General features: G+C 38.2%; 1 protein-coding gene across 2 annotated transcripts in view; it reads right to left on the minus strand.

Moving 5' to 3' along the window:
- Positions 1 to 1042: 1042 nt before the first annotated feature.
- Positions 1043 to 27610, minus strand: part of LOC121601011 (protein groucho-like) — a 54474-nt gene continuing 27906 nt past the window's right edge. The window contains exons 5-17 of one of the 2 annotated variants that reach the window (XM_041929797.1): positions 23329 to 23373; positions 11354 to 11491; positions 11035 to 11289; positions 10832 to 10936; positions 10669 to 10759; positions 10518 to 10607; positions 3339 to 3518; positions 3100 to 3271; positions 2762 to 3011; positions 2429 to 2687; positions 2194 to 2358; positions 1894 to 2093; positions 1043 to 1811 (exon numbers count right to left, since the gene is read on the minus strand). In XM_041929797.1, coding sequence (XP_041785731.1) covers positions 1704 to 1811; positions 1894 to 2093; positions 2194 to 2358; positions 2429 to 2687; positions 2762 to 3011; positions 3100 to 3271; positions 3339 to 3518; positions 10518 to 10607; positions 10669 to 10759; positions 10832 to 10936; positions 11035 to 11289; positions 11354 to 11491; positions 23329 to 23373 — 2058 coding nt within the window. In that variant the 3' untranslated portion in view covers positions 1043 to 1703. The remainder of the gene's footprint in view (positions 1812 to 1893; positions 2094 to 2193; positions 2359 to 2428; positions 2688 to 2761; positions 3012 to 3099; positions 3272 to 3338; positions 3519 to 10517; positions 10608 to 10668; positions 10760 to 10831; positions 10937 to 11034; positions 11290 to 11353; positions 11492 to 23328; positions 23374 to 27610) is intronic. The other variant, XM_041929798.1, reaches the window with a different exon arrangement.

Here is a 27610-nt window from a genome sequence, read left to right on the forward strand (position 1 = left end):
GTAGATTGGCTTGTTGCACGCGGTGAATAACAACGTTTACATTCGAAACTGACTTAACTCGCAAGCAAATGAAAAATGTTGTAGACATTGGAAATTAATTCGAAAACCCCTGTAATTTATTCCTCAAATATATGCATTAAAAATACAGGTACAGTCAAATTTCAATAGTTGAACGCTTTTTATTTGGCATGCTTTTTAGCTGAACGCTCGATACTTGGCTGACATTTCCGCATTAAAAAGCATGCGTTTGTATGGAAAACCCTGGTTTTTGGAAAATTTACAAAAATCTCATGGCCTGCCGAGAAAAATTTAGATTATTTTTGTATGTAAACGTGCCAAATAAAAAGCACATATTCAATCGTTGGCAGGGAATCAACGTTCAACCAGTGAGTTCGGACTGTAATATTGTTTATCATCAACGTTTATTATAATTATCATTTATTTAACTAAACAAAAGTTTTCACAACCCTTTTACGGTGAAAATTAGTTTTTAGCGGTCTCAAAAATACAATTAGACAGGGCATATAATGTCCTATCATGTAGTATCAAATGCTTTTTATTTAGAACTTTTTTGCGATATATCATGAAAAACTGTATTTTACGTTCGCTTACACTCGATTACTAAATAGTCCTTTATTTAACAGTTAACTCCCGAAACATTTTTACTTCCTAAAACTATGGACACTGTTTACATGTGGTTAGATGAGTGCTAGGCACTTTAAAAAATAAAAAACGATTAGTTTGACACAACTTTGTTTTCACGATTCATTTATATAAAATGCATGTCCTAAAAATCCGACAGAAATTATTGTTTACAGCTATTTTAAATGTTTCAAATATGTCAAGCATTAACCATTCTTATTATTTCATCTTCTAACTAAATTTAGGCAACTCAAATTACTATCGTATTATGTTTACATCTGCTATGCATATTCCCTAAAATTAAACTAGTTTAATACGACAAAAAATCAAACAAATCTATCCCATTCATACAGTTCTCAATCGTATATTTTTCGAAGCAATTTACACTTTAACTCATAGCTCAATTAAATATTTTTTTTTTATATTTACTTATCAAAAAGTTCACCTAATATTCACGTACTATCTTTATACAAAGAATGTCGAAGATTAAATCCAATTTAATTCGTCTTGCTCCTCTGAATTTTAATCGGCTGGGATGAACCAGTGTATATGGAACGAATCTATGAATATAGCCAAGTGTAAAAAAAGCGAAGAGGAGGGGGTGGGGTAATTGTGAGGTAGGCGAATTAACGTAGATCTCTGCTACCAATGTGGAAAATCATATTATATTTAATTTTTATCCTATTTTGTACATCTACTCATCATCATAACAAACGAAGTTTAATGTAACGCTTTTTCAATTGAATTTACCGGTCACGAATGTAATCATTAATGTTTACAGCTAGCAGAATATGTGAGATTCATAGTTCAGTCGGGAAGAGGAACCTTACAGCAGATGCAGCAGTTGGAGTTGGATTTGGAGTAGGAGCATCGCACCGAAGAAATATATATCAATGCACTGTTTTGGAATTCCGAATTTCAACATTATCCCTGCTGCCACGTGGCACGCGTTCTCTGGGTTTTCTCTCTTTATCTTTTTTAATTGATTTTATTTTTATGTTTTTCTTCATTCCTCTCGATTCGAATCTCGTTTACTCATTACATACTACATTGAATCAACTTTAATAGATTACTTCATATACAGTAGCTTTTTTATCTCCCGAACCTGTAACGATGTATTTATCATCGGCCGAAATATCACAGCTTAGCACCGAAGAAGATTCCTTCGACTAAATCAGAAGAAACAAACGTAGATTCAAAATAAACAATTGATTACAGTTCTATAACAATATAAAAAATAAACTTTCCTACCTGAAAAATCGAGGCCCCGTATGGCGTCCTCCAAGCATTCAACAAGTTATCTTTACCCGTTGAAACGAACCACTTGCCGCAAGCAGCAAACTTCAAACTGAGTACACAACTTTCATGAAGATGTAGCTGATACTTATCGGGTTTTGTAGCATGCAAAACTTCCACATTTGAATTTTCCATTCCAACAGCAAGCCATTCACCTGATAAAAAAATAATAATTTATTAAGAAACATGGTTAGCCCAAATATAAGTAAAAATTCACCAAAATACTACGTTTTTACGATTTTTGAACATTTTTACCTGTCGGACAGTAACCAAGAGAGAAGATTTGCGAACTAAAATCATGTTGCTGTAATTGTCTTCCCTCTCGCAGATCCCATGATCGCACAGTATTGTCTAAGCCTCCTGTCCAAAGTTTCGAACCGTCAGCACTAATATCTATACACGATGCACCATCAGTGTGTCCTGAAAAGTAGACATCAAATACTTATTAACATGTTCCATATCTACTTGATCTTACCTCATGTTTTCATACCTTGGAACTGTCTAACTAAAGTTTGATTTTGAAGATCCCACACAGCAATATTACCATCTGAGCAACATGAAAAACATACTTTAGAATCAGGTGATATGGCAAGTGCATAACATGCCGGGGCATTGGATGTGAGTTCAGCTTTTATTCTTGGAGTAGGACTTGCCAAATCCCAAATCGATAGATTAGACGCTTCGCCACCAACGATCAACGTTCTCCCGTCTGGTAGCAATTTCACTGAACGTATATAGTTGTCTCGTTGCTGTAAACCCACCAAAAAAGGAAAAAAATGTATTTTTATAGTTTATAACAGTACATACTAGATTTTTTTCTTACCAAACAATCTAACTGAGAAACAGGACTTTTATTTCCAGGTTGTGAAATATCCCAGGCCTTGACGCATCCTTTGCCACCAGTGTAAACGTATTTGGTCGGATTGGAGATCGTTACTGCACATACAACTTCACCATGGTTCAGAGAACTAATCTGTCGAGCGTGACGTGGAATGCCTGGTCCTACTAAGGCATCCTGAGGAAATGGCACCGGTTGCATTTGCCCTTCAGCGTTCACATGAAAAGAATATGCACTACAATTTAGCGGAACAGAGAAATTAATTTGTAAGATATGCATGTGTCCATATATAAAATATGTTGCTTCAATTGTTTTATACTAACGGTTTTCCACCCGGAATTCCAATCGGACCCAGAGGAGCACGCATCTGAGAATGAGGATCAAACGCCAACGGAGCGCGGGCGTAGTTGTTTAGTGAATGTGGAAGGTTATTGTGCACACCCGGGCCGCCATATGCAGCGGCAGCAGCAGCTGCTTGAAGATCGTGTGAGGCACCTGAAACAAAAACGAGACATAAATTATTATATACCACGATATAGATCATTCAGACTATATATCATACCATTCAACGGACCGGCAAGGTATGGTGGATATCCAGGATTTATAACAGGTGGTTTATTTACAACCTTCGGAACGCCGTTGCTTGCTACCGAGTTGGTAGGGGTAGCTGGTTTTGCAATAGGTGTGGTTGGTTTGTCATCTAATTTTTTGTTAGAAGGCGTCGATGCATTCGAAGATGTACCTATTATGTTAAAAGAATAAATTGTAAGTATAAAAAGATGTCTTATAAAACACAAAGCTAAGTTGTTGTTAGTTGATTTATTTCCATATTTATAAGTTGTTCATACATTTGCAGCGTTATATTATACTATAATGGGCCCGAAATAAGCTTCTCTCCTCATTGTTTTGATTGTGGCTCATTTTTCACTGCATTGCATAGCTTATACAGTCAGAAACAAGAAATTATAGGGGGAAAGTGCTTAGGAATAGGAAACATATAACACAAAGCTAAACTGACATTACATTATCGTGTTTCAGGTGAACTACACGTATCTACTATCTTGCACATGACCCCATGTAAGCATTTTTATTTTTAACGGTTCAATACAATGATTATCTAAGACCAATTTTATCGTTAGCAGTATAATCATTCCAGCATACGCAAGGACAGTTTTTCTTCTATTTGGCGTAAACGTCTTGCCATGCCGGCCTATAAGGGACATGCCGGCTTATAAGGCTTTCGAGACTTTATTCAGTACCACACACTCGGATAATCAGTCCTTGCTTCGGGGAGACGGTCCATACGAGGGTTTAATCCATGACGAGCATGTTGTTAAGCCGTACGAGTTGACGACGACTGTACAATGGGACCCCCGCAGAGACAGTTAGAATAGCTATCAATCCACAGCAAGCTCATTTTTCTCAGGTCATAAATAGTACATAAAATAGTTTAATTGGTAATAGCTATTGAAATCTGGCCTTATTTCTAAACCAAATCAAATTTTAAAACTTATCATGTTCTCTGAAGTGATGATATCAAGTTCGAGCTCTTTGGGCGAAAACAACGGACACGAGGCGAAAACAACGAACAAAACCCATAGAGAAACTGATGGACGAAAATATTCAAAAAACAGCCAAGGAAATTAGAGGTGTGCCAAATGAACAAGGACCCTTCGGTTAATTCAGTTCACGTGAAAATATGAACTAACCGGTTCACATGAATTGAAATAAATAAAAATAAATTTGATAAATTGAAATAAAAAATGCGTGCCTTCGATCATGATCATTTGAAAAAAAAAATAACTTTTAAAAAAAATTCCACATCGGCACATATATATGCAAATCAAGAAACGGTCAATTTTAAACTGCGCAATACGTTCTAGCGTCGTATGACATATTGGCTGGTATTATTGAATCCGTTCGTAGCGGCGACGTACGTCCCGAAACTCATTTTCCTAACGTACTAGATGGTTGCTATAGTTACTTACCGCGGCGTTGTAGGACCAGGCTCAAGAAATGTGTTGCCATCCCTAGAATTTCTTGTGAACGCCGTACGTTCCCGCTATGAACGGATTCAATTATACCAGCCATTGCCAATATTGACTTGCTGTTGAGGTGACCAAAGTATTGCTATTTGTAAATGCAGGAATGAACCGAGATCACGTTCACGTTCATTGTGATGAACGACTCGATACATTCACGTTCACTTAAAAGAACCAAATTGCCCACCTCTAATGGAAATGGCAATGTCACCGTATTCGGATGCTTTGCTTCGTCTGAGGTTGTAAATATTGACAACATTGATGAAATTGACCGCTGACAATTTATATCAGCATTCTGAAAACAAATCGTTAAGAATCGGCACGTAAAGCTAAAATCAATAAAACGACACCGCTCCAAGACACCGCTCACATATCCACAGCTTACTTCCGCGCATCGTGTATCAAACTACTGGAATGGCCACCCCAAATCCCGGACTTAAATACATTTTAAAATGTGTGATCTATGGTGAATCAAAACGTTGAAACAGATGAAGTGGCCAACCGTGAAAAACTGTTTAAGCTCTTTAGAAAGCCTGGTTGAATTTAAACCCTTAACACATCCATGCATGCATGCAGAATAAAAAAAAAATAATAAATAAAAGTGAAAAGACAGAAGATCGGTGAATTTCCACGAAACGCCAGCCGCACCCCCCGATGAACGTCGCTACCAGCACGCGCAGCACCGGTACCGTCTACACAAAGCGTGATCGACAAGGAGTTTCTGGAATCGCCGGTGCGATCAGATGTCGCCGGGAGTGACAATGGAAACCGGGAGCGCGATGGGAGTTGGGGACAAACGGGAATGGGAGTGGGAGGAAAGGCGTAGAATTTTGGGTTAGTATCGCGCAGAAAAAATTGTGAATTTTTTCGTATATAAAGGCGGCTCAAATCAGATTCGAACGATAAGCCAAAGCGTTAAGAGCTTCATGTCAGAACATCCGAAATAATCCGAATCTCTCAAGGAACGATCCCCCTTTCTGTTGCATAGACTCCCGAGGCAGCGAGGAGCACTAGCTGAAAGGCTTGGAGAATTCCCCGTTGTAGCCGTAGGAGCCGGAACCTTCGCCCGGCGGAGCCCCTCGGCCGCAACACGAAGAAATACATATTTTTGTGATTTCTTCGTTGTACCTATAATGGTGGTATGGATCCTATAGTCGTCATATTGTGTTCCTATAGTGGTGGTAAACAAGGATGCCTCAAAACAGTGTATAATATTAATATAACTTAGTTTTGAAGCTGTTTTCGTGTGAATAGCAAGGATTACTGCCACTCAGCCAAATAAATGAATTTTGGCCTTTGTTTGGAAAATTACTTACAGAAAACTCATTTTTGTTGCTTATTTTAATGAAAACAGTACAACATGTCAAAAATGTCGTCGAAAAAAAGCTAAAATTACCTGTTTTTATTGATTTTAGAACAAGGACCACAATAGGAACATACATGTTTGGTGTACCTTTAATGGCACTATCGTAAAAACACTTAAAGTACGTAAATATGGTCAAAAGCCAATAAATTTGAATAAAACAATTGATAACAATTATGTTAAAAAACTAATAATTTCGTTGTTATTTGGTCATTTAGAAAGTTAACAAAAATATGAGTATCGTTATGAAATCCTAAGGATTTTAGAAAAATGTTGATATCTTTCACAAAATAATGGATTTTTCGGTTACTAAGAAACGGAATGGCCCCATTTCATTTTTAAATCCTTTATAAAAGGCTAGAGAACATTTCACATTATCGTAGATAACTTAACTACTGTTAATTTATCGTATGAGACGCATTTTAGTGCAATACCACCACTATTGGTACTAGCACCACTAGAGGTACGTTTTCCCTAATGAAAAGGTACTCATTTTGAACATAAACAATTCTACGATTTCTCAAAATAAAGCGCACTAAAATATCCAATTATTACTAAATCATGTGTGCCTCAAGAGGGTGAATGATACAGGGCTAATGGTCTAGATCGTGGTCGTTTTTTTTTTAAATTACTCCACGCAACGTTCATGATAAGAAAATCTACAGTTGCACCAGATTTTGTACAGTAAAAGTACAATCGGCTTTAAAACGTGTTTTGTTGTGTGGAAATGTTAGTAAACACTTTTTCATCATACTGTCAAAAACGCTTGAAAAATACAAAATCGAGCTATGCATAGACCTATATATTATATAGACTTCATTTTATTATTGCACAATTTTGTATCCAATTATTGCACACATTCCAACACACTGAAACCGACAATAAAGAGCTCTGAAATAAATGTTTTTTCTATCGAACACTACTATCAATAACACGGAACTAGATTGGCACATCTCAACATGACTTCTTTCCCAAGACCTTTCCCATCCACAACCTCGAACCTTGTACAATTCACCAGTCTTTCCCACACTGCTATCGATGCGGACAAGTTTATACTGTTTATACAGATATTCGAGACGCATTTTGATATTTTCTACATCAAATATCAAATATTGCGGATCTACTCCGCTTGCGCATTATTAATATTATTATTATTATTTATTTTCATCTTCAACGGGCCGTATGGCTTAATTAAGATGTAACAGTTCATTAAAAAAAATACATAACAAAAACAAGATTTGCATCGCAATTCACTGCGGCCACGGCAAAAGCCGGAGACGTTCCTTGAAGCACTGAGTTGAGATGTCGAAGTCGAAGCAATCCGAGACTGTGTTGAAGACAGCCGACATGCGGAACATAGGGTCAGACCGACCAGCGCTGGAACGGGGTTGAGCGATCCGTAGAGTTTCTCTAGACCTAAGTGTTCGGGATGGTGCATAGATATCGACTCGATGCAACAAAGGCGATGAGTCGATAGAGCCATTTAGCAATCCAGCGATGAAAGAGCACTGTGCATTGCGTCTTCTAACTGAAACAGGTTCAAGACCTAGAAGACGGCACCGCGCAGCATACGGAGGAAGATTATTGCGATCCTGCCAGGGAAGTAGGCGTAGGGCATGTCGCGTGAGCTTACGTTGAACGTTGCGTTGCCTCAAGTCGAGCAATGGAAGAGGCAGTAGTTGGGCTCCAGACTACGCACGAATATTCCAGAACCGAACGAACGATACAGTTCTTTGAGTTACTAGAGTCAAGCAGAACGCCCAGGTCTTTGGCATGATTTTGTCGATTAACTGCAGTGCCGTCCATGAAGTAGGTACACCGCTGGACATAAAAATCATGGGTCGCGGTAAGCACTGCACACCAGAGGAGCGGAAACACATTCAGGGGCTGTTTCGTGAGAACGTCCCAATAAAGACAATCTGCAAGGCGTTCGGCCGTTAGCGGACGTTTGTGGACAACGCCATTCGTAGCGAAGCTACGGGTAAGTCGACCGGTCGTCCGCGAAAAAATAAGGCTGACGTTGACGCGCAGATTGCTGAAAAGGTCAGGGCGGACCCTTTCACTACTTGCACTCGCATCAAGCAAGAGCTTGGATTGCAAGTTTCGTCGAAGACGAGACCTCGGAGACTTCTGTGCTCGGAGACCGCGAAAAGTTCGGAAGCTGCAGCCGCACCACGTAGAAGCGCGCATTCGGTTTGCCCAAGAACATCTAACTGCATCCATCACTTGGTGGATGAAAATAATCTTTTCGGATGAGTCCAGAATCAATCTGGATGGTTCCGACGGCATAAAATACTTCCTTCCCAATGAGGCGTATCATCCGAAAAACACGATGAAAACCCTTAGTCACGGAGGCGGCCACGTTATGGTGTGGGGTTGCTTCTCCTGGCACGGCCCGGGTCCTTTGTTCCGTATCATCGGGACACTGGACTCAGAAGGGTACAGAAAAATACTTAGTCGTAAGATGTTGCAATACGCTCGACAAAAATTCGGCGAGGAAGAGCATTACATCTTTCAGCATGATAACGACTCAAAGCACACATCACGAACAGTTAGATGTTATTTGGCAAACCAAGATGTGCAAGTTCTACCGTGGCCTGCGTTGAGTCTTTGGAAACGCATACCTCCAGAAAGATGCCAGAATCTCATCAAGGATATGGCTACTCGCTGCCAGGCAGTGAAAGACAATAATGGTCAACACATTGACCGTTAGAATGTGTTTTCGCTCTGTGGAACACCGCAACACCTCCTCCCAACCACCACTTAATCAGCTCTTTTCAGGGCTACCAAAAAATTATGAAAAGAACTATGTCTTTCGGTCAGAAAAAAAGATCCTATTTTTATGTCCACAGGTGTATGCCCATTTTACCCCGCGTATCATAATAGCCTCTCGTAAAACATCAACTTTTATTTTACACTGTTTTAAGTTGTTTTCACTCTATTTGGCAATTTTATTCCATAGATAAAGGGTGGAGGCATACAATAATTAAAAAAAAATGAGTTTTGTGGCATATTCAAAGGAATATTCAGTAAACTGATTAACATGCCCATTTTGCCCCGCTTTCCCCTAAGTAGAGTAACTACACCAGTATTGGGTAACTGTACCAGTAAACTATCGTATTATGTTGTGTTATTTTTTATTTGCTGTTTCAAATGCATTTTCTAGAGATATTCGTGAAAATGCAAACACTATTTTTGTTCCTATTTTCGGCAGTTTGGACCAATTTTCGGCAGTCTGTGCTCCTATTTTTGGCAACGCGAATGCGGGTCGGAAAATGTTTTAATCAATGCAAATAGGTAGACAAAAATATTTAAACAATAGGCCCGATTATAAAACACAAATTGTAAAGACAAGTTGTCAAAATCGGAAGATTTGTATTATGACAGCCGTTTGTGTTGTGTGTTGGAAAAATAAAATTAGACGAAACACAAATTCACGAGCACACTGCCACACTGCCATAGTGTTTCATAATACACTCTTAGAATCTTCATTCAGTAACAGAAACGATAAAAATCAGCCTTCTAAATACATACAACTTGGGATAAGCCCACCTGTACATTATACCCACTTAGATAGCCGCTCGAAAACTGCTATACAATGCAAACAGCTGACAGGCTGAAATTTCAGCCATCGAACTTAAAACGGAAAGGGCCCCAAAGTCTATTTTTCATTCTACTATACAAGCAGGTTTTTAACCGTTCTTCATTCAATATTTTAAGCTTCAGCAAAAAGCACACCTGAGCTAACCTGATCGTACTTGCGACGAATCGATGTTTACATTTTTTGTTAAAAGGACCGTAAAATGTTCTTATAAACCAGGTTGGCCGCAAGTGCTTATCTTGCATGCCAAATGACTACAAATCTCACAAGGGTTGGGAAATAGGGCATGATAAAATGAAAATTGTTAAAAAATTTAATGATTTAACATTATAAAATAAGTTTAACGTGTTAAGTGGTCCAATCTTGACGAAATTTTCAGTCGTTTTGAAAGCAATTTTAAGATTTGCGCCCAACCTGTCCTTTATAAGTACTTTTTACCCATTTTGTATAAGCTGAAAATTTTAAATTTGCGGCCGAACAGCTAAATTCTACTAAAATGTTCGAAGAGTTCAACGTGAAAAGCCATTTAGATCAAACAAGAGTAAAAAACTATAAATGTTCCGCAATATATATAAACGGCTAAAAGCCATCATCCAGAAATCAAAGACCCGTGCTTTGCCGATTGCAGCCTTGGGTTAAATGTGGACTAATCCGTAATAATGTAAATCTAAATAATTAAAAACTTCAGGTTATTTTGGCGTGGCTATAACCTTATCTTATGTACTACTTAAATACCTGATCGCGGTGAGTGTGTCCCAATTCGATCTCTGTCCTGTACGTCAAGCTTCTTTTGCATCATACCATTTTCACGGGGCGATGCTGTTCCTAAAAAAATTGAAAAAAAATTCATAATTCAAACGAAGCTTTAGCACAATTCAAAATTTACCATTATGATGTTGATTGGGTATTGGACTCATTGGATTGGTCTCAGATGCATCATCCACCACTAAATCCTGATCCGACTTTTCTCCATCAGACTGTGAAATATACATTCATTGAAAGAACTTGCAGGAGTGACTCCACCTTTTTCCCATCATAATGTTACTTACATGTCCCAAGTCTTTTTCTTCTTTCTTAACCTTCTTCAATTCATGTGTAGATTCTGGTGTTCTTGGGCGATATTTATCGCGATCTGAAGGAGAAATTGAGCTTCTCTAATGAGCAGCACGAAAAAAAGAAAGAAGAAGAGCAGAAGAAACAAAACAAATATAATCCTTTTCTGCATAGTTATTCTTCAAATATCTCTACATACGTGTCTATCATCCAATGGCATTATATTACTATTACTGCTTTTGGATTCTTCGGGTCTGTGAAGTTCCTGTTTGTTGAGTATTGCCAACGGATGTTGAGGAGGCGTGCTACCAAGAGCTAATGGACCTCCTAGTGCTCCTGGTCCAAGGCTGGGATGAGGCATACCAACAGGTATCGGAGGCGCTCCATGGGCACCTGGAATTTGTTGAGCATGCATCTGTTGTAATAACCTAGGTAAATCAGGACGTTGTTGTTGCTAAAAATATACAAAGTAGTTAATATTTCAATGAACTTAAAACAAAATATCTAGCAAAACTTACCCCTATCACACTATTTAATTCAGACATTGTAATTTGTTTAGCTCGTTCAACTGCTGTTAGTACTTGCTGTTGATGCTCTTGGGACAGAAACGGTACAATCTGCGTGATAATCGCATTTAATCTTTTTGATATTTCTGTCTGTAATTACATAAAAGGCCAAAAATATGATAACGTAAACAAAAGCGAACTATAAAGTCCAATATTTAAAAAAACATGATATATGTATAATATATATATAATATAATATATAATATATATATGATATATGTATAAGAAATATATATATATATATATATATATATATATATATATATATATATATATATATATATATATATATATATATATATATATATATATATATATATGTAAATAAACATATACATATATATATAAATAAACATATACATATATATATATATAAACATAAACATATATCTAGACATATATATATATATATATATATATATATATATATATATATATATATATATATATGTCTAGATATATGTTTATGTTTATATATATATATATATACTAAGTCCATGCTTCTACTAAGAATTGGAAATTTTACAAAATCACTCAACCAACAGGTATTTAAAATGCAAGTTCTTAAATTTTCTGGCATATTGTTTCGGGCCACTTCATGTATCGTTGCAGCTTACAACATTTTACTTCTGCAAAAAGTTTAGTCAGGACAAAATTGCAAAAACTTGTCAGCATAAACACGTCCCAAGCGCCACAGATTAAGCTTAAACGACTGGAAAATCGAATTTCCATAGAAGAAAAATTCAAATGCTCCATAGCTTCATTGGTGTGCTCAATATATGGCGTGTTACAACTCATCATTATATTGCTGTCTTTTTCTTGCAATGTGTTTCGACAAGTTTCATCTTATCATGACCTATATAGAATTCTATCTTTCTGAGCAAAAATCTATATGAAAGATAGTGTGGTCAGATACGTGGGTATCGACACTAACGACCATTGCTCAAATCTCACTTGCTTCAGTGCTCGTGGTTTACATTGGATCCAATACCAAACTCAAGTTTAGTATTTAAACAATCTCATCGCCGTTCTAGTTCTAGCGATGCATAACTTAAATGCGAAACGATAAAACAGTACAGAGGGAATGAGAAAGCTCTCCTCCAAGCAAGGAAGCTCCACTGATTGGGTATCCCAGCAGCTTTTTGGTATTTTTAAGGCCGGGCTACATTGATCGTACTCGCAAGCGTAATTTTGATTTTCACTAGCGCATCTGGCGGCGGCTGGTGGAAGCTTTTTTTGGTCATCGAGGGAATGGTCATGCCGGATCTCAAAATTAAGTTGTTTTTCCATCGTTTTCCATAGCAAAAATGGATGCAATGCGTGCAAAACATGTGTATCTACGTTTTACAAAACTCCTTACTTTCTCCTTCGATTTAAGTAAAAAACATAGAAAAATAACGTATTTTCTGGAGCGGCTCCAAATTGTTTAGCAAAATGCTTCGGTTAGCCGCCGCCAGATTTAAGGCCGGGCTACATTGATCGTACTCCATAGTGTAATTTTGATTTTCACTAGCGCATCTGGCGGCGGCTGGTGGAAGCTGATTTTGGTCATCAAGGGAACGGTCGCACCGGATCTCAAAATTAAGTAGTTTTTCTATCGTTTATTGATGCGAAAACGGCTGAAATACTTGCACAATATGTGTATCTATCAATTACAAAGCTTTTCCAGTCCAGTTAAAGTAAAAAACATGAAAAAATACCATATTTTTTGGAGCGGCTCCAAATTGTTCGACAAAATGCTTCGGTCAACCGCCGCCAGATGCGCTAGTGAAAATCGAAATTACACTTGCGAGTACGATCAATGTAGACCAGCCTTAATTTTTGTGAACGCGTACGCCATCTATCGGCGGCGGGTTGAAGCTATAGGCTGGTAAAATTTATCTGTCAAAAAAAAAATTTTGGGTCGAGTAGGCTATAATTTTACCCAATCATGAATAGATATTCGAAGATGCGGAGAAATGTTGCCCAGCGCTTTGTATGAATGACGATTTGTCCAACAACAACAATTAACGGCCTACTTTGTTGCAATTTATGTACGTTTATCAACATTTCAAACGGCATAAAAGTAGCCTGGTCGAAACTTGATAAGACACCAAGTATGAATAATTTTGACACATAAATTATACCGACATCTAGCTTGCGCTGGTCGTCGCCAGATGCGCTATTGGAAATAAAAATTACACATAAAAATTGGCAAACAATCGGCCGTATCGGGGAGCTCGTTCGTCGAAAAACTTTCGTCGCTCATGAGTGGACAGGGTTGTATCACTAGATTGGGCAGAACAAAACCTAGACGGTTTTCTAATTTTTTATTATAGAGGGCTATGAAATGAGTGAAAATGAGCATCGCGGCGAACGTTCCCGGGAACAAACGAGCTCCCCGATACGGCCGAATGTCTTGAGTATATGAACGATATAATCGTATTTCTAACCAGTCTACAAGAACACATGCTTAAATTCAGAGAATGATTTGAATCACTAAGGAAATAAATTGCTTTGAATTACGGACACTAAAGGCATTTTTGACATTCAGTACTTTCTTACTGTAGCATATCTGCTAAACAGAACTTATTATAAACCACACTAACAACTATTATTATTTATTTATTAATCTTCAACGGGCCGTATGGCTTAATTAAGATGTAACAGTTCATTAAAAAAAATACATAACAAAAACAAGATTTGCATCGCAATTCACTGCGGCCACGGCAAAAGCCGAAGACGTTCCTTGAAGCACTGAGTTGAGATGTCGAAGTCGAAGCAATCCGAGACAGTGTTGAAGACAGCCGACATGCGGAACATAGGGTCAGACCGACCAGCGCTGGAACGGGGTTGAGCGAGCCGTAGAGTTTCTCTAGACCTAAGTGTTCGGGATGGTGCATAGATATCGACTCGATGCAACAAAGGCGATGAGTCGATAGAGCCATTTAGCAATCCAGCGATGAAAGAGCACTGTGCATTGCGGAATGCAGTAATGGAAGAAGCAGTAGTTGGGCTCCAGACTACGCACGAATATTCCAGAACCGAACGAACGATACAGTTGTACACAGCTTTGATGCACATGGGGTTGCGGAATTCATTAGTTGTCCGGATAACCACGCCAAGTAATTGATTTCCTCTGGCTACAACGTCATCGATATGCTGTTTAAAGTTCAAACTAGAGTCAAGCAGAACGCCCAGGTCTTTGGCATGATTTTGTCGATTAACTGCAGTGCCGTCCATGAAGTAGGTACCAGTGACTGGGCTCATGCATCGACTAAAAGACACACAGTAGCATTTCTCGATGCAGATAGTCAGTCCATTACTCTTGCACCACGAATAGAAAACTTCGATGCAGTCTTACAGGAATGTCCAATCACCTGTGTTGTGAATAGGCGCAAAAATTTTTGCATCGTCGGCAAACAGACTGATACTATCGGGAGGTAAAGCGAGGGTAACTTTGTTGATGAACAATATCAAGAGAAGCGGGCCAATATTGCTTCCTTGTGGCACACCCGAGCTGCTGACTATTTCTTTGGACATGTGCTTATCAATGTTCACGATGTATGTGCGATTAATTAGGTAAGACTTTAGCCACTGTACGAGCGAGTTTTCTTTGTAACACACCTCGGAAAGCCAAATCACACCATTGCAATACGTTCATTATAACACAGCAGCAAATCAATCCACACCATAGCAACACACCCAGACCATACCAACCAGACCATAGAAAAAAACAATTGAGACACATTTATCGAAAACAACCGAAACGCGCAACCAAAGCAAATCAAGCGTTAATGTAGCAAAATAGATAAACTGAGAAAGCATAGCAACTTATCGCTAAAAGCGCTACGTAGGAAAAGATCGATCAACGCAGCCGTTCCTTGTCTAGAACAGTTGAAACTTTCCAGAACCTTTGTAAAAACACTAAAAGCGCAGCATAGGCACAAATTGACAGACACCTCACTCCAATACAATGTATGAATTGCACCTCATATCAATAACCTTTAATTAGGACAAAAACACATTCCAAAACCGAAATGTACGAAACCCATTGAGTATAAATAAAACCAATTCCGACCGTGGCAAGTCAGATTCGTTTGGACTGTCAGGATAGGACTATACCCATCCAACATCTATCGACTTCTCATTTAAAGAGTTTAGTTATGTCCCCCTACCCAAGGTAAGGCTTCTAAACTCCAACGTTTCCAGTAAGGGAAACCTCCTACAGGATTCTATGATCGCCTGGACGATCAATTGTCGAAAAGTCCGCTCGAACGAAGTTTTATTCCACCTCGATACATGTCAGCGAAACACTGACCTACTACGATGGTACGCGTTGATCAGTTGTACCGTACGTACTTCCTCTTCTTCTTTTTGGCACAACAACCACTGCTGGTCAAGGCCTGCCTGTACCCACTAGCGAAGTGGGCTTGGTTTTCAGTGACTTTTTGTTACCGTAGCAAGATAGTCAGTCCTACGTATGAGGGCACGGTCTATTATACGGGGCTTGAACCTATGACGGGCATGTTGTTAAGTCGTTCGAGTTGACGACTGTACCACCAGACCGGCCCGTATGTACACTCATCAGAATACTTGGCGACCGTATCTAAAACCGAACATATTACGTGGCGACTGTAACTATCTTCAAACCTATTACATTACTGATTCAATTTTAATCGGTCAAGCCTCTGTATAACTCACTTTACTCGAGCCAACTTTCTAAATTTGAGAAAAAATAAAGATTTCCAATAATTTTACTCGAAACATTGTAATAACTCATGAAATTACAGTAATATTTTGACTCAGATTCCGGACAGTTTTGGTTTCATGTTTCATATTACGGAAGGTTTGATTAAAATTTCAAACAGCCTCAAAATGTCGGAAATAATTTTCAAATTCACATACTAACTATACTTTTTTAGTTTTTAATTTGTTTTAAAGTCTGGACACTTGATTCTCAATGTCGGTGTCCTCCTATAACGACAGGACGACAGTCTTAAAACAACGGCGTTTGGGTGCTGTTTCTCTTCTATACGTAGATGCATATTGTTGTTGTTAGAACAGTTTATAGAGGCTTTGGCTCCAACGGAGTTCTTTCGCCTCTTATTAGGACGTAGATGCATATAACCGAAGAACTGATACGCGAATTGACGGTCTTTCCCGTACGAGCATCAAGGTCACATACATTTGTCACATACCTATTCAAATGTCGTTGTTTTCTTGTAATTATCACTGTATTAAAATATTTTTTTATGCCATTAACCACAAATTAGTTCGACTGTCCGGAATTAAAATCCAAATAAACAATCTTGCTTCAAAATCTGGACAGAATTAAATACGTGTTTTAATGAAATTCAGAGTACAATATGATAGAACACTGCTGCTTTCGCGTTGATAACTACTTCCACAATAGATTCTTATGTATTTCAATCTACGTGGACGTGATTAATTCGAATTGTCGATTAAATAACACTTATGTGGGTTTGAAGCAAAACTGCTAAGAAAGCCTCTGGTGGTGAACTAAGAAAATAGTTAACTACTGTGGCATCAGGGCTTACCTTTTAATTTATTCTAATACATCACGGCAATCATATAAAATTAAAAAGCGGTATGGGCAGGAACTAGATCTGAAGCAATTAAAAAAAAAAACATTCCAAATGTCCGGAATTTGAAGCTGTCCGTAATTTGAAACATAACGATATGACCTTAAAATTCAATTCGAAAATACCAAATTTGTACATAAAGAACTTGCATTTCTGGGGCATATAGTTACCGTCAAGGGCGTTAAACCCACCCCTCACAAAATCTCGATAGTATTAAAATTACCTATACCGAAAACTGAGAAAGAATTAAGAACATTCCTGGGAGTTATTGGATACTATCGAAAGTTTATAGGCGTCATCCATCAATTATGTAGCGCTGGTGGGGGTGGGGGAGGTGTCGTCCAACGTTACGATTTGTTACTTAGGGAAGATGGGGAGTTTAAATTTTGTTACGTAACGCAATTTTTTGTTTTGTTTTGAGAAACAAATGAGTAAAAAATGATTCTTCTTGGGGACTTCACAACCTTCGTTTCAAACAAATTGAAGATAGAGTTGATGCAGTCAGTCGTTTTTTCGTCAGAGTTGATCATTGATCGTAAATTTAATTTCAAATCTATTTTTAATTTACATCGCAATTTTATAAATTCATCGTAAATGCAGCCGAAACTCTTGCAAAAATTACCGATTTTGTTCGTAGTTTGTAAGACATTTATGGAAGACCAGGAAGATGGCAGGATGAAAAACGCTTCTGATGATGATGATGTGAGTACATTGCAAACCGTGCTGAGGATCCGAGTATCAGAATCTTTTTGAATTTTATAGCTGCTTGTGTATTGCTGTACATAACATATAAGGTAATTTTTTTTTAGGTTTATTTAAAAAATTGTGGATATACCAAAACAATGTAAAAACAAAGAAAACTCAAAAAAATCTAATTTTGTTTAATAAATTAAGCTATTTTCGGGGGGTGGGGTCCATCTGTTACTTAATTTGGTGGAGGGGGAGTTTCTTAAAACGTTACAGTTTGTTACATTAGGGGGGGAGGGAGTCGAAATTGAGCAATTTTTGTGTTGCATAAAATTTGTTCTTACTACGGCTGCATCCAAATTTGCTATTGGAGCGTTGCTTTCCCAAGGGCCTATTGGACATGATAAACCCATTGCTTTTGCTTCAAGGACACTTTCGAAATACGAGGCAAACTACTCTACAACTACAATAGAGAAAAAAAAACTTAGATTGAGGCAATAGATCGAGCATGCAAATATTTCAGACCATATCTTTCCGCAAGAAAGTCTATTTTGTACACTGATCACAAACCTCTAACATCACGATGAATTTAAAAGACCCCCACAGTAAGCTAATAAGATACAAGCTAAGGTTGGAAGAGTTTGATTATGAAATTCGTCACAGGCCATGAAAGCAGAACGTTGTGGCGGATGGATTATCTAGAGTAAAAGTTCTCGAAGAATTAAACAATTCTACTATGTCAGCTCATTCGGCTGAAAGCGACGATGGTCAGTTTATACCTACGATCAAACTAGCATATTTTTAAAATCAGATAATTTTATAGGTTGGCTACAGTTCGTAAGAAAACTGCGTAAAAATATTTCCACAAATATTTCGTCGCACAATCATTAGGACAGCGTTTAACGCTCCAGAAATAATAAGTATTTTTAGAGTGTAACTAAACCAACCAAGAACCAGTTGTATATTTTGTCCAGGAGCACTAATGAATTGGCTACAGGAAATCTTTCAGATTTATTTTTCAAATTTTCCAAAGTTCAACAGAAAAAGGAAAGTGTACGTATGAGTTTGCTAAAACGTTAGGATGCGAATTCTTTAACAAGTGTTTTAAAATAGATGAATTTTATTGTAATAATTAATTGAATAGTAAATTTGAATAGTTTGTAAGTAGTAGGTTAGGATAACATGAAGCTTTGTAAATGTTAGCCGGTAGCGCGTATAAATGAACACATCTTAACAGTCGGTCTATATTTTAATTTAATCGAGTTCATTCCTGTTAAAAAAAAAAAAACTATCGTCAAAACAGTCAACGACTGCTCGATATCGCATATAGGCAAATACAGCGACAAAATTCGAGCAGTCTAATTAAACAACTGCTAATTTGTATCGCATGCATTCTTGACGATCGTGTGTTTAACGTTTAACCAGTCGTTAAAATTAATATATGAACTCAGTGCGCTCGCGATGCCAAATTCTAGCAATTTTTGACGACTCTGGTAAATTTTTAATGACTGTCAATTTTTAACAATTTCTTTCGCGATGCCGGCTATTGTTAAGTGAGTTGATATGTGAAATTTCGATATTTCGAATTTCGAGGTTTACAGTGAAGTTATAGGGTAAATGTACCAGTATTGGGCAGATTAGTGCAGTAGTTTCACAAAAACTGCTCGTACACTTACAATTCTTATTATTTTTCATGAAAGTGGCGTTATTATGACCGATAAACTATTGTATTACGTTGTGTTATTTTTTGCCGATTTTAAAGTATTTTTTTAGAGATATTCGTGAAAATGCAAAAACTGTTTTTGTACCTATTTTCGGCAATTTGGTCCTATTTTCGGCAGTCTGTGCTCCTATTTTCGGCAACGCGAATACGGATCGAAAAATCGTTTAATGGATGAAAATAGATAGACAACAATAATTAAAACAGTTTTAAACCCTCATTTTTCTAAGATTGGTGTGGTTAAATAATGTAAGGCAGTCGTTTGCTCTGTCGTCTGACGGCTATAGAGTACGGCCCCGACTGGCGCACAAATTTAAATTTTTCTCTCAAGTTATTGGATTATTGATCGAGAAATTGGTGGTATTTGATACATATTACACTGAACGTGAATCGAAAAGACTGGCTCTGGTACCCTATATGATAACTATCGGATGCTGGCTAGTCGTTGCTAGGGGGGACAGTCCATATGAGGAATGAACTCACGACGGGCAGGTTATTATGTCGTACGAGTTGACGACGAGACCGCCACTTTAATGGTATTCTAGCTACTCTTTAGGTTTCATTCCTCTCTCATTCTTTTCAAGCTCTGAATAAAACTGTTACTCAACAAGCGAGATTTTGAATGAAGTACTGCTGGTATACTGTTTAGCACTGATGCTGTACTAGAACGGAAGCTCTTATCTACTGGTATTCACGATGCTTTCTACTCCTAACATATACGCACACCGATAATGAGATACATTTAACTACTCTAACACACAAAAACGTACACTCTCACCATTGCCAAATCCAACCCTTCTAATCAGTAAGGTTGAACAGCACTACAGCACATCGTCTGATATGCAAACGAGTAAAATAGAAACGCCACCCGCGCTACGGTCGATGTGCAGAGGGGTTTGTGGACCGTTGTAGACTAAACGAAACATCTAATGTATGCGTGCGAAGGCGGGTGGCTATGAATGAAAACGAAATAAACCACCACAAGAGTGCGAGGAAGAGAAGGAGCTTATGGCTTGCGGTGCACGGTATAAAATAGTTGAGACCAAAGGATTCACTAACGTACACTTTGACAACTAATCTGCAGAAGGCAGGTACTGCAGAAGGCGGATAGGTACTATGTAGAACCACCACAACGTTGCGGTTCGGGCGACCGCATCATATAGGATACAAATATGACCACAGACGAAAACCACTGGGTTCCGGAGGGTAGGAAAGCAACGAGAGTCTGGATTGTTACGTCTGTAGCGCATGCTTACACAGACGCTTTTACCAACCACCCAAAACAGCTAGTGTAAATCTGTTTCATACTACCATTCCTCCTTCAATTATTCGGAAGTCATGATATTAGCACCATTTTTGAGAATTGAGTCTGATATGGATTGAAGTTTAGTTGCAATCACAATGGGCTAAATATAGCAAAAGCCGCACATGAACGTAGGACTTAAGTTTGGTTTAGATGGTTTATGTGGTTAGCTTCTCTCGATTGAGCCAAATTTTGGCTCTTTGGTAAAATCTGAGTACATTAGACTGACCCATAGCACTCCTTTCATTCAGTTGTCCAATAAAACCTGCCAAGCATTTTTAAATACAAAACGAAACCCGTAGTATACAACGATCTAAGAACTTAATCTAGCAATCTAGTAATGGGACCCTTCACGATTCTAGTTAGCTTTTTGTATGAAGTTTTGACAGTTGGAGGCTGAAATTATGTTAACACTCCATACAAAATTACACATAAAACTAGCCTGCAATTTTCAAGTCTAGATTATTCTAGCCTCAAAGCTAGAATTAGATTCGAGTACCTGCTCGAAAAAATGGCAAAACACGGCAGTTTACCAGCTCTCACGGTAGAAAGGTCTGAAGTTACCTTTAACAACTTCCCAGGACCGTTGCAGCTGTGTTTAGATTGTGTCCTTCCCAAACCAATCCTATACCGGCTGTAACAACGTATATGTAAGACGTGCAGCACTTGTGTGGTGGTGTACGCAATGTATCGAGAAGGGATCGAGGACTTCCCGGTTTCGTGTGCGACTTTGTTTGTCCATTTACCTTTACATTTACCCCAAGGTGCATTAAAGGGATCAGGTGATGGAATATAGAATCAAAGTGTATGTAGTCTAGGTGGTTTAACAGAATGTTTTTATATCCAAATTTGAACATCTCCTTTTAACAGGATGGGTGAAAATTCTTGCTTAAAAAAGCTTTTTGGAGGCTTGAAGAATACACAAAACACTCTTAAAATCTCTATTCAGAAACAGAAGCTATAAAAATCAGCCTTCTAAATTGATTGACCTTGCGATGAGCCCACCTGCTCAAAAACTACTATACAATACAAACAGCTGACAGGCTTTCAACCCCTTCATTTCAACCTACGAACTTAAAACGGAAAGGCCTCCATTGGGGGCCTTAACGATTCTAGTTAGTTTTTTGTATGGAGTTTGACAGTTGGAGGCTGAAATCATGTAAACAATCCATACAAAACCACACAAAAAACTAGCCTGCGATTTTCAGTCTAGAAAATTTTCGCCTAAAAGCTAGAATTAGATTCGAGTACCTGCTCGAAAACACAGTGTGGTTTACATTTATCCCAAGGTGCATGAAAGAGATCAGGTGGTGGAATCTGGAATCAAAGTGTATGTAGTCTAGATGGTCTCATAGCATTTTTTCATAACCAATTTTGAACATCACTTTTTGACAGAACGAGTGAAAACTTTTGCTCCAACGAGCTTTCTCGAGGCTTGACTAATACTCAAAATACTCTTACAATCTTCATTCAGAAGCAGAAGCGATAAAAATTAGCCTTTTAAATTCATACATCTTGGGATAACCCCATCTGTATATTATACTCAATTAGATAGCTGCTCGAAAACTGCTATACAATGCAAACAGCTGACAGGCTGAAATTTCAGCCTACGAATTTCAAACGGAAAGGGCCCCATTGATAGATAAATATGTTGTGCAAGTATTTCAGCAATTTTGTAGCACTAGCATTAGCGCATAAAAAACGGTCAAAAAACTTATTAAATTTGAAATCCGACTCGACCATTCCCTTGATGACCAAAAAAGCTTCCACTAGCCGCCGCCAGAGGCGCTAGTGAAAATCGCAATTAAACTAGCATGTATGGTAAACATCCCCGGCCTTTAAGGCCGGGCTACATTGATCGTACTCCGTAGTGTAATTTTGATTTTCACTAGCGCATCTGGCGGTGGCTGGTGGAAGCTTTTTTTGGTCGTCGGGGGAATGGTCGTGTTGAATCTTAAAATTAATTAGTTTTTACACCGTTTTTTTATTCGAAAACTGCTGAAATACTTGCACGACATATTTATCTATCAATTACAAAGCTTTTCCAATCCAGTTAAAGTAAAAAACATGGAAAAATAACGTATTTTCTGAAGCGGCTCCAAATTGTTTGGCAAAATGCTTCGGTCAGCCGCCGCCAGATGCGCTAGTGAAAATCGAAATTACACTTGCGAGTACGATCAATGTAGCCCGGCCTTAATTTTTGAGAACGCGTACGCCATCTAGCGGCAGCGGGTTGAAGCTAGATGCTGGCATAATTTATCTGTCAAAAAAAAATTTGGGTCGAGTAGGCTATAATTTTACCCAATGATGGATAGTGATTGGAAGATGGGGAAAAATGTTGCCCAGCGCTTTGTATGAATGACGATTTGTCCAACAACAACAATTAACGGCCTACTTTGTTGCAATTTATGGAAGTTTATCAACATTTCCTACGGCAAACAGGTAGCCTGGTCGAAACTTGATGAGACACCAAGCATGAATAATTTTGGCACATAAATTATTCCGACATCTAGCTTGCGCTGGTCGTCGCCAGATGCGCTAGTGAATATAAAAATTACATCATAGAGTACGATCAATGTAGCCCGGCCTTTAAAAAAGGTTAGTTTTCCAAGCTACGACTTTTTGGACTTACCTGTTTATGCATTTCAACGTTAAGGCCGTATGACATTTCGTAGTACTGAAATAAAAAAATATTACACACTTTATTTAGTTATTATATTACAAAAATAAGTCATATTCTCATTAAAAATTATTCTATAAGAAGGAAAACCCAAATTTTACATAAACCATGTACATTACAAAGTTATTTCACTTTTTGTTCATCTTTTCCAAAATGTCATAAATGATGGCCATGGCCCGCCAGGAAACATAACTGACTATCATCTATGATAACCTATGTTATTCCGTTCCTATGACTCACTCGCTATGCGCAAAACTCATTATGAGAGAGACGGTTTTCCATTTAGTTGGTATGAAAAGTTAAATAATTGCTTCTAGGTCAAGAAAAGTGCAGGTATATAGGGTTATTAGGTGTTATCGCTGATAGCGGTGAATTTACAAAATGTGTTGGAGGTAAAAGTAAGGCCCAGCCCTCTACGTTACGCTAGCTTTACGCGTAACGCCAGTTTACCACAAACCCAAGTAGCATTTTTTTGAACGCCGTCGTGGATGAGCAAATTGATTGATAATAATGTCTAATAATCGAAACCTAATGAATGTTCAGCAATCGTTCATAAGGTTTAGATTCATTGATAATTCATTAAAATTAAAAAAATATATAGAACAGTAGCACAGGAGGGACAATAGCATCGAGAGAGGATGCTACTAAGCCATAACGTATGCACTAAGCCATATTTTTTTAGTTTTTTTCAGTTTTTATTTCGTTATACGGTTTATTAAGTTATGTGAAATAAAAAGCTGAAATAAAACCCGAACGTGAGCGACGATGTTTTTTTTTCGTTCTTTTTTATATTTCATTTTTTATTATTATTATTTACAATTTTTATTATTCATTTACTCATCATAAACGCATACTACAGCCAAAAAAGTACGCATTCTAAGATTGAAATAATTATAAAATAATATACACTCGGCCTATCTGCTGTCTGATTGACAAAAGTTTTCGCAAAACCGACTAGCATGTACGCATACACTTGTACGCATAAAAATGTCTCCAACATTCTTTAAACTGGCCTATGCCTATGCCTAGTACGTAAAATACACACTCAAGGATTCTATAATAATATACGTAATTATGAATCAAAATGATGCGCGCAATTAATTTAGTTGTATATGTACGTTCGTGGAGCCACGGGGCTTTCTCAAGTTGAGAAAACATTCTCAAACACTCATTTAAGTTTCTCAAGCACTCTAAACTTGTTCTCAGACGCGAGCTTGTGGCCGCCGTCAAGTTTTCTCACTCTGAGAAACTGATAATCCCACTCCAGTTTTATTTGGAGCTTTTAATAGAAAATATGTTTTTGATCGCATGTTTTTTTTTTCAATTATTAACATTGAATACATTTTCCATAGTGGTTATCGAAAAACGAATAGCACAATTGCTTATATTTCAGTAAGCCGATCGCTGCATCGTGCAACTTTCTAAAAGATTCTCAAAGATTCTCAAAGATTCTCAAACTGATTTTGTGCCGATTCGACAATTGTTGAGAACGTAAGTTTCTCAAAAGCACTCATGAGAGCTTGAGAGAATGAGCGTTGAGAAACCCCATGGCCCCGCGATCTACGATTTCCTCATCAACAGAACACACATCGCGAACACTGTCGAATCCGTTCGAACGGGCTCGTTCTATTCAATTGAATAGGTGCGATTTCCACAAGGTGGAATATAGAGGAGGTGTCTTCTTAGCGTTTGGCATGTTGCCATTTTGAGATCCAATTTGACAACAACCGTTGATATTTGCTTAAGGCCGGGCTACATTGATCGTACTCGCAAGTGTAATTTCGATTTTCACTAGCGCATCTGGCGGCGGCTGACCGAAGCATTTTGCCAAACAATTTGGAGCCGCTTCAGAAAATACGTTATTTTTCCGTGTTTTTTACTTTAACTGGATTGGAAAAGCTTTGTAATTGATAGATAAATATGTCGTGCAAGTATTTCAGCAGTTTTCGAATAAAAAAACGGTGTAAAAACTAATTAATTTTAAGATTCAACACGACCATTCCCCCGACGACCAAAAAAAGCTTCCACCAGCCACCGCCAGATGCGCTAGTGAAAATCAAAATTACACTACGGAGTACGATCAATGTAGCCCGGCCTTTAAAGGCCGGGCTACATTGATCGTACTCCGTAGTGTAATTTTAATTTTCACTAGCGCATCTGGCGACGACCAGCGCAAGCTAGATGTCGGTATAATTTATGTGTCAAAATTATTCATACTTGGTGTCTCATCAAGTTTGGACCAGGCTACTTGTATGCCGTTTGAAATGTTGATAAACGTACATAAATTGCAACAAAGTAGGCCGTTATTTGTTGTTGTTGGACAAATCGTCATTCATACAAAGCGTTAAGGCCGGGCTACATTGATCGTACTCGCAAGCGTAATTTTGATTTTCACTAGCGCATCTGGCGGCGGCTGGTGGAAGCTTTTTTTGGTCATCGAGGAAATAGTCATGCCGGATCTCAAAATTAAGTAGTTTTTCCATCGTTTTCCATTGCAAAAATGGATGCAATGCGTGCAAAACATGTGTATCTACGTTTTACAAAACTTTTCTCCTCCGATTTAAGTAAAAAACATGGAAAAATAACGTATTTTCTGGAGCTGCTCCAAATTGTTTGGCAAAATGCTTCGGTCAGCCGCCGCCAGATGCGCTAGTGAAAATCAAAATTACGCTTGTGAGTACGATCAATGTAGCCCGGTCTTTAGGCAACATTTCTCCGCATCTTCGAATATCTATTCATCATTGGGTAAAATTATAGGCTCCTCGACCCAAAACGTTTTTTGACAGATAAATTATACCAGCCTCTAGCTTCAACCCACCGCCACTAGATGGCGTACGCGTTCACAAAAATTACACTACGGAGAACGATCAATGTAGTCCGGCCTTTATGTTTGGTGGAAATTGTTGCTTCTTCTGTTGCTTTAAGAAATTGTTCTGTTGCGGCACGCGCATGCTGGTGTATTTCGGTAGTTTAATGGCACATGTATCGTTTAGTGATATGATTCCACATCCTGCCTCATTTTCGGCGACGGCTCCATCGGTGTAGATATGATGGTGATTTTGGTATCTACCATTTAGCATTTCCTTAAAGATTTTGCTAGCTAATGTCAGTCTGACATCCCTTTGGATTTTCTTTGCATTTCATTATCATTTCTGGGACTGATTTGTTCCCATAGCATATCTCTATTTCGTGATTGCTTTGCAATTTGTGGTATTTGCTCTCCCGTCAGTTCTGTGAATGCATTTTTGACTCTTTCAATGAAGGCGTCAGCTTTCATATCATTCTCCTGAAGACGACCTCCAGCTGAAACCAATATATGTGTGATAATATGTGAAAAAGGATGCTGGCCGCTTTCACAGATCAACCATGCAATAGGACCCGGATATAAATTGTTAAGGCCGGGCTACATTGATCGTACTTCGTAGTGTAATTTTTATTTTCACTAGCGCATCTGGTGACGACCAGCGCAAGCTAGATGTCGGTATAGTTTATGTGTCAAAATTATTCATTCTTGGTGTCTCATCAAGTTTCAACCAGGCTACTTGTATGCCGTTTGAAATGTTGATAAACGTCTATAAATTGCAACAAAGTAGGCCGTTAATTGTTGTTGTTGGACAAATCGTCATTCATACAAAGCGCTGGGCAACATTTCTCCGCATTTTCGAATATCTATTCATCATTGGGTAAAATTATAGGCTCCTCGACCCAATACCAGCCTCTAGCTTCAACCCACCGCCACTAGATGGCGTACGCGTTCACAAAAAATACACTACGGAGTACGATCAATGTAGCCCGGCCTTAACAGAAAGCAGCCGTAATATAACATGGAAAATGGCGATTTATGAAATGTGATTATAATAAAATACAGGTTATTAATATTTTTTTAGCTGAACGAATTTCGCCTATCCCAACTGACATTTTATAGCACGAATAATCGGGAATTCGAGCAAATTCCCTTAAACTGGAGCCTTAAACTTCCCTTAAACTGCACCAGTTTAAGGGAATTTAGAAAAAGTCCTTTAAAATCAAATGTGATGCGGCTTTTTCGTTACTTTTTTCTAGATTCGCTCGGAAACGATGTTTCCTATCGTTAAGGCCGGGCTACATTGATCGTACTCGCAAGTGTAATTTTTATATTCACTAGCGCATCTGGCGGCGACCAGCGCAAGCTAGATGTGGGTATAATTTAAGTGCCAAAATTATTCATACTTGGTGTCTCATCAAGTTTCCACCA

This window comes from Anopheles merus, unplaced genomic scaffold (genome assembly GCF_017562075.2).
Source record: "Anopheles merus strain MAF unplaced genomic scaffold, AmerM5.1 LNR4000017, whole genome shotgun sequence".
Classification (NCBI taxonomy): Eukaryota; Metazoa; Arthropoda; class Insecta; order Diptera; family Culicidae; genus Anopheles; species Anopheles merus.